General features: G+C 44.7%; 1 protein-coding gene across 7 annotated transcripts in view; it reads left to right on the top strand.

Moving 5' to 3' along the window:
• The window catches only part of LOC119163313 (uncharacterized), a 217,758-nt gene that overhangs the window by 104,338 nt on the left and 98,061 nt on the right, over positions 1-15,359 (top strand). For all 7 annotated transcript variants that reach the window (XM_075872944.1, XM_075872943.1, XM_075872942.1 and 4 more), the window contains one exon: positions 10,815-10,937. In XM_075872944.1, coding sequence (XP_075729059.1) covers positions 10,815-10,937 — 123 coding nt within the window. The remainder of the gene's footprint in view (positions 1-10,814; positions 10,938-15,359) is intronic.

The raw sequence follows: 15,359 nt of genomic DNA, 5'->3' as shown, positions 1-15,359 counted from the left end.
GACAGGCGCTCTGCCACGGGCAACGGCAGCTGAAGCGGTGCAATTTTTCATCGAAGCCATCATCTTGAGACACGGTGCTCCCACAATAGTCATCACCGACATAGGTACTGCATTCATGGCCGAGCTTTTGGACACCATTTTTCGACTAAGTGGTACAACTCACAGGAAGACAACGGCGTATCATCCCCAGACCAACGGGCTCACTGAACGCCTTAACAAGACCCTGGCTGACATGATAAGCATGTACGTAGATGTAAAGCACAAGAACTGGGACGTCATTTTGCCCTACGTCACGTTCGTGTACAACAGGGCTCGTCAGGAGGCCACTCCGAAGACACCCTTTAGTGTCCTTTATGGACGTGAGGTTACGACAACACTAGATGCAATACTCCTTCATGAAAATGATGGCAATGAGACAGACGCCGAAGAGTTTACCCAGCCAGCAGAAGATGCCAGACAACTTGCCAGGTCGCGAATCGCCAAACAACAAGACGACGATGCCAAACATTACAACCTTCGGCACAGACCCGTCATATACAACGTGGACGACAAAGTATGGGTCTGAACACCTATTCATCAGCGTGGGCTCTCTGAAAAGCTGTTGCGAAGATACCTCGGACCTGTTATGCTTGCGAGTCCGCAGCGAACGTCCATGCCTCTGAAAAAGGCAATCTGTGTCAAGGCCAGCACGCGAGCCCGCCTGACGCGAACAACTCAACGGCGTCATCACGCGGTGGTGCCTCTCTGCCGCGGACGCACAGTGAGTCACCTCAGCTAGCGAGCCCGTCGAGCAAGCAATCGGCGCCTTCCTGTCTGGCGAGTCTGACGCAATGCGCGGCGACATCACTCGTCCTTGGGTGCAGCCACATGCAACGCAGTGGCTCCAGATTCGATGAGAATGAAGCAGCCCAGCGGCGACCCCATTGGAGGATTCTGACCTCACGACCAGCGGCGCTTCTGGTTGGACATTTAGTTACTCAAAGAATCCACCCGGTGCATATAAAAGAAGCCCTGCGGTGCGTCGCGAGCAGTTGAGCTATGTGTTTGCAGCAGACCTATGGTTAGAGAGGAGAGCTCAGCTCTTCGGGTCTCTAAGCTGTCGGCTCCAGTGCCGAATTTGTAACGCCTCTGTATATATGCTGTACATAAACCTTGTTTAACTCACCGTCGTCTCGTCTGCTCGTCTATCAGCTCTGCGCAGAAGCAGTCGCGAGCTGAGAAACCTACGCTACCAAACGGCTGGTGACCTTCCCGGCGGAGTTCAAAGCAGTGGCGCCCACGGGACCATGTTGGCGTCGCCGTCTTTCGCAACAGTGGTTGCAGCAGTGAGATTCGTGGCGCCCTTCGTAACGTCGGAGGAGGAGCGCTTCGCAACAAACCCTACAAGGTTCTGTGACGCATCAGTGATGTCAACTACGAGGTTGTTCCGGACGGCGTGCAGTGTTCGAAGTGCCGCAGACATTCACCAGAAATTGTCCACGTGCTTCGAATGAAACCTTACTTTCAGTGACTAAATGTGCAGTTTTGATTTCGCCTTGCTTCTTGAACGTTTAAAATCGGGGTGATGTTTTTTTAAAGGGGGAATAATGCCGCGTGTATGTGCCAGTGGTGGTGACAACGAAGAAGTGCAAAAGACGAAGAAGTCGCAGTCTTTTTTCTGCGATCGATCGATAAAGCGTATTTGTTTGAGGCGCTTTGCGTGCTCGTCGATCCCGCGTCATCACAATGTGTGTGTGTGTGTGTGTGTGTGTGTGTGTGTGTGTGTGTGTGTGTGTGTGTGTGTGTGTGTGTGCGCGCGCGCGCGCGTCTGTGTGTGTGTGTTTCAGCCAGAGTCTGGCCTTCATCAGGAATGAGGGTACAGTTTGTTGGTGCTCAGATTTATACAATTTTTAAGGAGAGAGGGTACGTGAGAGAAAGAAAAAGAAAGAAAAGAAAAAAAGGTGAGAACATTAGGTGGACTCCCCCCAAACCGTCCTCTTCCACCTTTTTTTTTTTTTTACCGAGGATCACCTTCAAGATGTCTGCGTCGGCATATCCTTTCTTCCACTAACGTATTCTTCCCAACCAGACGGTGCCTCATGGCTCCGGCTGTTCGGTGTTGAGAAAAAGAGCATTTTTAAGAAGTTAAGCCTTTAACTACTCAGTGCCTCGTGGACGTCTCGTTGTCGAAAGGGGAGGAAACCGCTCATTGCCGCACAGGCCGACAAGTGGGTGCGATGTCAATTCTGGCCACTTCTGAATTACGCAGTAGGCGGCTTCTGATTGTGCACAACATTGCTGTTGGACATGTCATGCTTGGCACAATAGATTGGTCAGTAAGACAGAAACAGAAACAGGTGGCAGCTGAACTTAGGAAGAGTAGTTACACTCAGAAATATTTTCACTTGTCCAGTGACCATCGCAACTACGATGCCGTAAACTGCTGCAAGTGTACCCGGATTCTTATTTATTCCTTTTTCGAGGGTGTTAAATGGGTGGATGAGGTATGACTCTTGTTGTTCACGTTCTCAGTTTGATTAAAATCCCGTCTCTAAGAGCGTTACTGATAGTTTGTCGAATGCATGGTCGGGAAGGTTGAGATGTTTGATAGAGGTAGACTTGGGGCTGATTTTGCATAGGCTCTGTGATTATTGAAACGAATCCTAAATGGTGTTTCTGTTTGTCCGATGTAGTGTATACTGCACTCGTTGCATTCGAGTAGGTATACCACATTAGAGGAATCGCATGTTAAGTTTCCTCAGATGTTAATCGAAAACTTGGATTGTATGCTAGTTGCTTTGTCTGTGTCTCGCATTGCTTTACATACAAGACACCGTGACTTTGAACAAGGGCGGCATGAATTATTAGGGGGTGAAGTATCGATCTGAGAGTGCACAAGTGTTTCTTTGAGGTTGCGTTGTCGTCGGTAAACGACGCCAGGAGTGGATGGAAATGCCCGTTTCAGACGTTCACTTTGTTCCAGAATGTTGTAATGTCATTTAAGGGTTTTGTTTACATTAAGAAAGTTCGTGCTATATAAGTTAAGCAGAGGTTTGTCCGTTGCGAGTCTTCTTGCAGTGGTCGCTTCATAAGTAAGTCATCAGGCTTCAGTTTTCTAGCTTTCTGAACGGCGTCATCAATTACACGTGGGGGTATTTTCGTTTATCGAGCATAAGTTTTAGCCTCTGTGAGCTCGTGTAAAAATCAGCGTCTCTTGAGCAGATTCATCTAAATTGGTGAGCCTGGCTCAAATTAAACCGAGAACAAGAACGAGTCATACCTCATCCACCGATTCAACACCCTCGAAAGAGGAGTAAATGAGAATCTGAGTACACTTGCACCAATGAAAGCGTTAGAAAACAATAACGACAATAATGACAATAATAACTGAAGAGTTCACGGCACTGCAGCTGCGACGTTCACTGAACAACTGAAAATACTTCTAAGTGTAACTACTCTATAGCTGTCGTCTGTTTCTGTTTCTATCTCACTAACCAATCAATTTTGCCAAGCATGACATGTCCAACAGCAACATTGTGCACAATCAGAAGCCGCTTACTGCGTAATCCAGGAGTGAGCCAGAATTGATATTGCACTCACTTGCCAGCCTCTGCAACAATGCGCGATTCTATCCCCCCCCCCCCCCCCTTTCGACGACGAGACATCTCTGAGGCACTGAGTAGTTGAAAGCTTCAACTTCTTTTTCCCCACATCGAACAGCTGGAGCCATGCGGCGCCGTCTGGTTAGGAACAATACGTTTGATTTGATTGATATGTGGGGTTTAAGGTACCAGAACCACCATTATGAGAAATGCCATAGTGGAGGGCTCCGGACATTTTGGCCACCTGGGGTTCTTTAACATGCAACCAAATATGAGCACATGGGCCTACAATTGTTTTTACCTTTTTCTTTTCTTTCTTTTTTTTTCTTCTTTTTTTTTTCTCGTGTACCCTCTCTCCTTTAGGATTGTATAAAGCTGAACACCAACAATAGTACCCTCATTCCTGGGGAAGGCCAGACTATGGCTGAAACGTCGAAATAAACCACATTGTGACTGCTCACGAAGGATCTGCTTGACTACTTGCTACCCCACAGCCACCCCACCACCATGCCTGCCTCTATATATATATCAGCTTTTTATGGAACTTTTCGATGGAGGTGGGAAATGCTGTAGGCTCGTGTGCTCAGATTTTAGTGCACGTTAAAGAACCCCAGGTGGTCGAAATTTCTGGAGCATTCCACTACGGCGTCTCTCATAATCATATGCTGGTTTTAGGACGTTAAACCCCACATATCAATCAGTTAACTCACGACCACTCAGTCAGCGTGAGCAGACACCACTAGACCACACCACGTTACAGAACAGTCTGAAATTAAACAGGCTTATGTAGGCACTGACGAGTCCTCTGCACACGGCGCGAACATTTCTGCAGTTACCACAAAGAGCGGGTGCTTTACTCCACAAAGAAGAAAGTGCTTCTACTTGCGGTGCCGTGTGCAATCTTTTATGCACATTTTGTCTTTTAGAGGAGCAAAGAGCCGTTTTCGCGTAACTACGCAGTTACTCCGGGAAACTTTTTAGAGAGTATGTACATTTGTACATTTCTGTGAGCTCATCCTTGCTGACAGAGAGAAAACAAAGCAGCGTTGTGCGTGAGTGATTCTTTTCTGTATTTCTGTTTCTATATTCTATTTTTTGTATTCTGAGCTGTAAGAGACAATTCAAGTTGAATGAAAACTAACTAGTAACTACTGATTAGGCCTTTATTGGGTGAAAAACCACGGTCTTTCACCTTCTTCCTGGTCTGCTGGGTCAAGCTGCAAGGCAAGCTTAGAAGCTGAGCTTCCCACTGTACTGGAGTCCTCTGCTTTATTCTTTGCCACTTTGCAAACTGCTCCCGTTGCTCCTAGTTACAGTAAGCAAAGCTGATCAGATTTATGAGAGACTAAAGCGCAAACCTTTTAGTGGCACTTCCAGTATGGCAGAACTAAAGTATTTAAAAAGATTCGTCATGACCATCGGCTCATAGCAGCTTCGATAAAGCAGCCGTGACACTATGCATTTTCGGTGGAAGAAAACAATTTCGCTGAAACAGCAAATGCTCTAACTAGTCTATAAAACGATTGCTTGTTCCCGTCTATAACAAAGCAAGTACAAGGCGCGAAAGAGCTGCAGAGGTGGACCGCACCGCAAAGAACATTCAAGGACAATAGTCACAGCAGATATTTAGGATAAATTTTGCTAGCTAAAACAATTGCTGGTAACATTCTCATTTCCTCATAACAATATAATTGAGTGATTACTGTGGTGAAGGAAAACTTTGCCTTAGTTGTTGGTTTCCCCAGTGTGCAGCTGACAAGGACCACTGTCAAAAGTGGGGGTGCTTCCCCCGAATTTTCTCAGGGGGCTTGCACCCCCTTTGCTCCCCCACCCCGGCTGATACGCCTGTAATGTTATCATGCCAGTTTCGAGACAGTTCTGGAATATATGAAGTAGTATTTTGTTTGAGACCATTACTGTGTTTTTTAGCACCTTTGAATTGATTCCATCTACACTGCATGAAGAAAATAACTTAAGATGCTCTAATTACGTCCTCTAGTTGAATGTCTATTGGTTTTATGAATTGGTTGGTAATCAAGCTTAGCAACGTAGGGTATGTTGGTACTGATCTCTTACGTGAAGTGAAAAAGAAATTGAATGCTGTTGGACCCTAGCTAGCTGGAAGAGAGATGTTGTTAGAATCGTGAGATGCCTTGGTTTTTGCTGGTGAGATTTATGCCTTTCCAAAATTTAGCTGAGCTGTTTTTCAGTAGTGTAGGCAGATCAAAAGAATAAAACTTTTTATTAGCTTTACTTAAAGTTGTTCAATATGCTTTTATGCATATTTTACATTTAAGCCATGAAGAAGAACTGCCCGAGCACTTGGCATTACTGTATCACCGCATTTTCTTATCATGCATATTCTGAAAATTTTTAGTGAATTATGGATTTGATATACCATTGCTAATTTTAACCAGTGAAATATACTGAACGTACACAAAATTTGCTTGAAAAGCAGCCCGTTCTCTTCGATGGATCTATTGTGGAGAAACGGCAGGAGAGTATTTTTGAAAAACAATGCTAATTGACAAATAATCTCCTGATAATTGCCTTTATTATAGTTCCGAATTTGTTTTATGTGTACACCGGCTACAGGAAGGGGTATGTTCATGTCTACTTGGAGTAACTTATGGTCACTAAATTTTTTTTATTATTATTTTATTATTTATTTACAAATACTGCTGTCTCAGTTTTTGAGACATTGCAGGAGTGGAATACAAATGTTCAAACAGTAAAACAAATTATCAGAATACATGACTACGCAACTCTTTTTCGAATTGCAGAGCATCGAGTCTGCGCAGAGACCCATCAAGCTCATTCCATAGATCCACGGTCCACGGAAAAAAGGAAAACTTAAAGCAGTCGAGACTAGCTCTAAAGGGCGTAATGTTTAAGGGATCAAATCGTCGGGTACGGCGCGCAGAAGCTGCAACAAAAGAAATGGGCGCTAGAACACCCAAGCCTGTGTGAACAGTCTTATGCAGGAGGATGATACGATCGCAAGTGCGCCGATGTTCTAGAGACTGCAGTGATAAAACATGCGCATGCGAAGTAGGCGAGAACCGCTGGTCATAGCGACGAAAAATAAACCTTATTGCTTTCTTCTGAACAGATTCTAACATAGCTATGTCATGTTTATGGTGAGGCGACCAAACAACCGACGCATATTCAAGTATGGGCCTGACCAAGGTCTTGTACGCTGTCAATTTGCATTCTTTTGTCGAGTTGTTTAAAGTGCGTCGGAGATACCAAAGTTTTCGAAGAGCCTTGTTGCAGATTGTTTCGACATGCGTGCGCCATTTTAAGTTTGTTGTCAGAGTTACACCTAGGTATTTAAACTCCGTGACACGAGCTAGACTGACACCATTATTAGTGTATGCAAAACCAAGAGGCTGTTTCTTATTTGAAAAGGTCATGGCTACAGTTTTTTTGAAATTAATTGACATTTGCCAGTTTTCACTCCAATTACAAAACAATGAAAAAACACTGTTCAGGGCTTCCTGATCTTCAACACTAGAGATGGTGTTATAGATAACGCAGTCATCTGCATACATTCTTAGTTTAATTTGTGTGTCACCGATAATTTCTGCTACGTCATTTATGTAGATAATAAACAAGAGCGGCCCAAGCACCGAACCTTGGGGCACCCCTGAAGTGATTTGTACTTCAGACGATTTCACATGGTTAAACGTAACAAATTGTGTGCGTGACCGCAAGTAATCTGCTATCCAGTCAACTAGCTTATTGTCACCAAAAAATGTGCGAAGTTTAACTAAAAGTTTAGCATGGCAAACCAAGTCAAAGGCCTTTGAATAATCAATAAATATGGCGTCAATCTGTCCTCGGTCGTTAAGAGAAGAAGCGACGTCGTGCGTAAATTCAAGCAACTGTGTAACAGTAGAATAGCAAGCACGAAAACCGTGCTGTGATCGGGAAAGTATATTGTGTGCATTTAGGTATTCTACAATATATTTATGAATGATATGCTCCAAAAGTTTAGAGCTGGTAGAAAGTAAAGATATTGGCCTGTAATTTGGTATTAATTGCTTGTTTCCAGACTTAAATACAGGCACGACGTTTGCTAATTTCCACAGCTGGGGAACTGTTGCAGAGGTTAATGATTTTTTAAATATTACAGTAAGATAATTAGCACACCACTCTGAATATCTTTTTAGAAAGACATTGTGAATACCGTCTGGGCCAGAGCTTTTCGTTACATCAAGATTTAATATAAGGTTATGTACTCCAGAGGAGCTTACTTCAAGATCAGGAAGAGCAGACAGATTGCTGCATGCAGAAAACGAAGGCTTGATGCCGTTATCAGTGGAAAAAACAGATTTGAAATAATTATTAAATCCATCCAAGTAATCCGTATTACAGGCTTCAGAACAGTTTGAAAAAGGTTGAAATCTAGAGTTAAATTGAGAAAATTTGACGTGTGACAGGGCAATGACAGTGTGGCCTAATCAATGAGCAGAAAGTTATTAAGTAAATTATGTCTGCTTCAAAATTTTCAGATGGCTGGTTGGTACTCTCGCGAAACATATTATTGAAGGAAGAGTCGAAGTCTGGCGCACGATAGCAGCAACCTACCAGGATCTTGTAGGAGGGTCACAATTAGTGTTCAGAAGGAATGAAGTCCTGGATTCACCAGAGTGATCACACCTGTAAATAGCCGAGGTGAAAATTTTGTCAACACTGATAGCGGGATTCAGCCAAGGTTCTGTGAAGGCGACAATATCACAGCTACTGTCATTCGAAAAAACAGAGATCAAATCCTGTTTCGACATAATGCTGCGTGTGTTAGGGATTGACTGTGACAATGAGGTATTTGCATGTTTTGGTGGTTGATTCTGCATACGCCCGCATTGCTAACAGATTCTATAACTGTGTTTTTCACAAAGTCATAAATGTATGTCGTGGAAGCAATTTGTAGCTTGTCCACAAAGAGCCTATGCGCATTTTTCTGTGTTTCTGCGAATTCGAACAGCTTCCTTCGGGCGAGCCGAGTTTCTAGAGAAAAACCTTTTCGTATGAAAAATATGGAATCTTTTAGATTGTGAGCAGACGACAGGATTTGTACTTTATCCTTGAGGAACGTTAAGTTTGCTATTAAATACGCTTCCGCTTATCTTCTGTATATTTGGTTCACATTACCATTCTGTCGCAGTGACGCCTAATATTTCTGAGCAGAAGTTTATTATTTTTCGTTCAGAATTTGTCGAGTTTTTTTTAGGTTCGTCGTACAGTCAAAAAAAAAAAAATTAGATCGCCATAGTCTATCTTCAGAGCTATTACACTGTGACAAAATTTCTGTCACTTGGCTTGATACAGCATGCAACACATCGGCACTAGCCTCAGATACACCTGTGTTTGGGGTGACGCGTAATTGCTTTGCAGGGCTGAGACTTCGGCCTTAAGACACCGAATTTTGTTGCTGGCTTCAACATGTTTCTCTTTCTGTCTTCAAGCTTACGAATGGCGTCTAGAGCTTGAGCAAATGTGTCGGCTCCAGTTTTCGTCATATCATAGGGCCAGAGTTAGATTTCACGACACCAGCGAGAAACAACAATAAAGCACATAAAGTGTGGCACACCCCCACAAAAGAAATATTTTTCGTAATCTTCAGCCTATCTAAGAACTCCGGTGGGCACAACACTGTAACTAGGACATAATTACTAGTTCTGTAGCAAATGGCACCATTTAGGTAACTAACCTGTAAGAGCAATCACCGTAAGCTTGGCATTCTTGGCACGATGTCAGGCCCGAAGTAAACGGCTTCTGGCTGGCTTATGAATCGCGCGCTGTCTGTGCCACCACGTGGTGCCACGATTGCAGTTTGCCAGATGGGGTAGTTTGTCCCCACTGGAACTGCCGTGCAGTTTATCGGTTGATTTATACTTGAGGTGTAACTTCCCAAAACCGAAATATGATTATGAGAGACGCTTTATAGTGGAGGTCTCTGGAAATTTTGACCACCTGAGTTCTTACACATGCACCCAAATCCAAGCACACGGGCCTACAGCATTTTCACCTCCACCGAATATGCAGTCGCCGCAGCAAGGGATTCAATGCCGTGACCTGTGGGTCAGCAGCTAAGTACATTAGCCACCGCGGCGGGGCATGCGTATAGTTTATCGAAGCAGGCAGCACCTGAAGTGGGACAGTGGGCAGGTCACAATTCAGTTGAAGATTTACGGAAAGGACCATCCACGAAATGGCAGCCTGCAAGAGCAACCACAGTAAGCTTGGCATTTTTAGCACGATGTTAAGCCCGAAGTGGATGGCTTCTAATGCTCCTAATGCCTCCCTTGCCATTTTATCCTAACTCTTGCCTATAATTTTAACTTGCGCGAAACGCGGCATACATGAGCATGACTTGACATGCACAGGAAGATTTTCCTATGCTATTGGCATGCTCCCCAAGGCGGTCATTATTACACTCTCCCATGTCTCCTGCACAGGACTCGCCACAGCTCAGGGGATTCGCATAGACAACACTGACAATACAATGCTTGAAAGCTTTCACGTGCTCCTTTTGGCACTCTTGTGGCTTAGCGCGAGGGAGTCGCTGACACAGCTGCACAAATTTATTTGGAGCAGAAAACACCAGAGGAATTCCATGCCTAGCGGCCACCTTTTTCATGTTATGGTTAATTTTTGTGCACATACGGCACTATCTGGGGTCTCACACGCTCCCATTCTTTTAAGTGCTCTTCGTGAGTATTGATTTTAAGTTTTAGTTGCAAATATTCGGCCACAGCATTCAAGAAAGTGGCCGAATCTTGAAGCCTTGAGATTATGGTACGCTGGTTTTCTCTTAAAAATATTTCACTCTTCAAATTGCAACCAACCACCCTCTGTCTGAAATGTAATTCTAGATAAATACAGGTTTTGAAGGTTGCTTGACCCACCATTGCTAAGTCAGGTGCTCCAGTTCGTGTTCTATTGGCTTCAATCATTTGGCTACCTCTGAAAACTTGATTTGAATTAGCTATGTTTATGAAAAAGAGAAATGTGTTCAAGTGGGACGTGAAAGCAAAATGCAGATATCAAGTTTTTTTTTTAATTTATCGATTCATTCTGCTCTTTTTCTCCCTAAATTCTGGCCAGTTATAATTATGACATGCTGATGAACAGTGCAACTTACAATCTTGACATGGGATTGCTTTGTGCAGTAAAAATAGAAATCTGCCTGTAAAGTGCATGAACAATCTCTCTCCCATTTTGCAGGGACGCAGCTGGAGGCCATGAAGACGTGGCGGCCGAGCTGGATTTTGATTCTGCCTGGGTCACAGATGGCAACATTCAAGACCATGAGTTGGCTTCCTTTGCAGCCTTGCACACGGACAACAGGTGAAATGCTTTTCACATAAAATGCTGTTCCTCCTGAAGAATATTTGAAGCTCCGCCTTCCTCTGTGTTGTGATGTCTTTAGAACTGTTTATTATTACCATTAAATGAAGGTTACAAGGAACGGGCCATGCTTGGGCTAGGGAGGCATAAGAGGTAGTGATGTCCTTTTCGATGTGGCCGCCTACGTTACATCCTTTCCCCCTTTTTTTTATTATCACTAAAGGTCGATTTGTACTGGTGCTCTCACCTGTCTTCCAACTCTAGTTAGTCTTTTTCTATATCCATTTGCTGGATGAGTGTCGGTGCCCTCATTGCTTGTTTCACTGGCTGGGGAAGAGTTTGTTTCTCCCTGTGGTTGATTCAAAATGGGAGCTACGGTCTGCCATATCTGCTTTGTAGGTCTAATGAAGGTTGTTGATATGTGGGGTTTAACATCCCAAAACCACCATGTGATTGTGAGAGACGTCGTAGAAGATGGCTCTGGAAATTTCGATCACCTGGGGTTCTTTGACGTGCATCCAAATATTAACACAGGGGCCCACAGAATTATGGCCTCCATCGAAAATGCAGCTGCCGCAGCCAGCATTCGATCCAGCAACCTGCAAGTCAGCCACCTTAGCCACTAGACTACCGCGGAAGGGCATATTGAAGGATGTATTTCTTCTGAGGCCTCCCTTAGTTGTTTTCACTTGAGAGACCTTGGATGGAGAGTACTTCCAAAAACAGTTCCCAGGATCCATCTTCGGTTACTGTTGAACACCTTACCTTTGGATCCTTCTTTCATTTCGGGGACTGGTGTTGTGTGAACGTCATACTTTGCTTTTGGCTTTCCTTTTTCGTTGTTGATGATTTCAGGTTTCAGAAGCTCTGCGTTGACTGGCAGTGTTGTCTTGGTCTGACAACTCAAGAGCCTTTGTGGCCCGATCTCCTTGTTTCTTGGCATGTCGAGCATGCTTCGTAATGCCTTATTTATGTCTGTTCCGTCTCTCTCACTTTTCTTTATAATGTTCACTTGAACCGCTCTTTCAACTGATCCATTCGATTGTGGCTACCTGGGACTCGATGTTTGGTGTTGAGGTCTCCATTCTTTCTTAAACTCTTGGAATTCCTTTGCTGAAAAGGAAGACCCATAATCAGATCGAGCAGCCTTGGAGCACCATGTGGTGAAAACCAGCCTTTTAGTGTTTGATGACCTCTGCTGCAGTTTTCCTTGTTAGCGTTCTATAGTCAGTGTAGCCGTAATAGCTGCCCACTATCACCAGGCTGGGCTTTCCGGCATGGTAAAGGAGGTCCACTGCGACCATGTCCGACGAAGACTTAATACCACTTCGATAGCATTGGCTCCTTCTGCGACTTCTTCTGGCTTGCTTGCCCTATTGTGCAGCATCCAACAAACCCCTCGTTTTGCTATGACATTTCAGGCTAGTAGACTGTTTTTTTGGCTCTCTCGATTCAACTTCTTATTCTAAGATGTCCCTCCTGTATCTGTTGGAGCAGTTATTTCCTGCAGGCTTTGGGGATGTTCATGCAGTCGCCTTTGAAGAGGGTGTCATCATAGATGGAAGTTCATCGTGGGATGGCCCAAATAGCTTCATTGCTTCAGGCAATTAACTCACTTTTTTTCCAGCCATCTATTATGGGTTCCTTCGATGACTTCTAGTAATTGTGGATCTGCTTGTAGGTCTCTTTTTAGCTTGTTCATAGTTGTTTGCACCATCTGCACAATAGCCAACACTTTCATTTCTTTTGTTGCCTACTCTGCAGTTTCTACAGGTTCGCAGTCTCTCCTCAAGAGGTCTATAATAACCTATTTCTTGCCTCTTTTTTGTTGACCATCTTTGGTGCGTTGTGCTGCACATCAGGCAGCAATCTTTGGAGACGTGGTTGGGCTTTTCGCAGTCACTTTTTTTTGGCTGATTGTTTCCAATGCTTTGTGGTCAGTCCACAATTTAGGGTGTACTGATGGAACTTTTTACATCCATACATTATGGCCCGTGTATCTATCTCTATTCGCGAATTGTTCTATTGTGCTGCAGTCACTGCTGCAGAGGCGCACGTAACTGGTTTTCCTGTTTGTAGTAGCACCGCACTTAGTACTGTCGTACTTGTGTCAACTGATACTGTCATGTCTCCATTCACGTCGTAGTAGGCTAATGTTAGAGCCTTTTTAATAACCTCTTTGATTTCTCGCAAAACACTTCTATGTCCCTCTGTCGACAGCGAGTCAACATTTTGTTTGACAAGTTTTCTCAAGATTGTGGTTTTTTCAGCCAGGTTTAAAACAAACCTTTGCAGGTATTGTAGCATTCCCAGCAACCTAAACAGCTCCACTTTGTTCTTTGGTACACCAATCCTGAAAATGACATTCACTTTTAGATGCGAAGCAGCTTTTTGACTAGCCTGTATAATGCAGTCCGTCTGTGTCTCCGTGCCAACGCGCCGCACCGCATTCCCTCTGCTGCAACTGTTTGGACGATGCCAAGCAGGTCAAGTCGCAGCTGCACGTTGACGTCACCATCTCCCTTACCCGCAGCAGCTGCCGACTCCTCCCAACACACCTAGGTGGTGTTGCTCCTCCGCCCGCTCGCAACACACTTCTCAGTCGCTTCACCTTTTCTACTGACCGCAATGCTCGATCGCACGTCGTGTGGAAACATTTTCGGCTCGTTTATCTGTGATCAAACTTACACAAAACCTCCTGTGTCTTAACGTTTGGGAGGAACATTTTCTCAAGTAAAGGCTACACTGAGTTTCGCTTCAAACCGTTCATCCAGCACCCGCATCGACGCCCATTTCAGCCGGGTCAACGGCGTACACACTGCTGCTGCTTCGCATCCCACCATGGCTTACTTTGAAGAAATGGTGCATAACGTTTTTCTTCATCAATTTGCAGCACTCCTCACGTGAGCAAATAACCAAGGAACTTCACTGTGGACTGGTCAAACAAAAGTTTTTCTCAATTTAATTTTGCTCCTTCTTCTCGCAACACAGGACATCGTCTGTATATTTTTGTAGCTCTTCACTGGTCTGGGCATGGACCAAGATGTCATCCATGGAGTTCACCACATTTGGGAGACCAACCAGTAGCTAGCTTATTACTAGTTGGAACACCCCTGGTGCTGTAGCTAATCGAAACTGCACACTTGTGAAGCAGCACCTTTAGAGTGTACTAGAATGGAGGAGTGTGTCCACATGCAGAGGCATTTTTTTCAGAAAATCCAGGCAGCGCCACCGTCCCCTTTACCTGAAAGTTACCATGGTTACCATTATTGTTGCCATGGTTGCGGCCCTGCGTGGTGGCCGCCAGCAGCAGCTTCGCCATCACCAATCATCCCGCATTGGTCGCGTCTCAAGTGTATCCTGCAGCGTTGCAGCAGCGCTCTTGCAAAGCCGTGGACAAGGTCGCACCATGTCCCATGAATAATTCAGCTAACAGGAGGCACTACGTTATTTTCTCTAAAGACGTTGCTCGTGGCTAATAGCAGCAGGGCTAGCTTCACTGCATCAAATCAGCTTTTTCACACTAACAGGGTTGAAAGTAGCTAGTGAACAAGTGGTAAAAACTATGCGCTAGTGGCGGTGCACCGAGCAGCTAATGCCCTGTTGTAATCGGCGCTCTTGCAGTCAACACGGACGCTGCTCCACCGGCTCGACAGCACGCATGAGCCGGAGCTTTGGATGAAGGGGACTGCAGCACCACTACAAATTTTTAGCGCATTTTGCTTCATCCGCGCTGCTTGCTGCCCGCTCCAGGGGACCCACTCTCCCTTTTACTCTTACCCGTGGCATGCTAAATGCGTGGTAGCTTTGTGTCTTCTCCGAGACTATCAGTTGCCAAAGCCCCCCCTTTCAAATCCAGTAGCGTGACATGGGTAGACCCTTGGTTCTGGGCAACTACCTCTTTCAGTGTTTTTAGTGAATAATGCCATCTCCTCTACACCTTGTTGAGTTCTGCTGGGTTTAGGCAGATTCTGAGTTTTCCCGTTCTGTTTAACTACCACCATTTGTCTGCAGAACTTTCATTAGCTTCTTGATTATTTCTCGCATTTCCATGCTGTTGAGCTTTTCCTCAATTTCATCCATCAAGTTGTATGGGACCTTTCTTAGTGGCTTGTTTTCCAACTTTTGTGCTGCACTTTTCAGGATATCGGCTTTATAGCTTTTCATGTAGCCTATCTCTTCGAATATGCTTAAGCGTACACACCTCCCCAAGTTCAGACATTCACATGCTGCCTGTCTTAAGACAGGTGTGACTGGTGCATCCACAACAACAATATAAGTCGTGCTCTCTGTCCCCTAACTCCTGACATGACAGGAAGCTTGTGGTTGGTATCATTGAAGGTGTCATCTCACTTCGCTCGCCTCTTGTTTAAGCTTCAATGTCCAGCTTCATAGTGATAGTCTTGCCACTTCTAAACCGAA

The sequence above is a fragment of the Rhipicephalus microplus genome, chromosome 9 (genome assembly GCF_043290135.1).
Source record: "Rhipicephalus microplus isolate Deutch F79 chromosome 9, USDA_Rmic, whole genome shotgun sequence".
NCBI lineage: Eukaryota > Metazoa > Arthropoda > Arachnida > Ixodida > Ixodidae > Rhipicephalus > Rhipicephalus microplus.
This window is presented reverse-complemented; position numbering and strand designations above follow the sequence as displayed.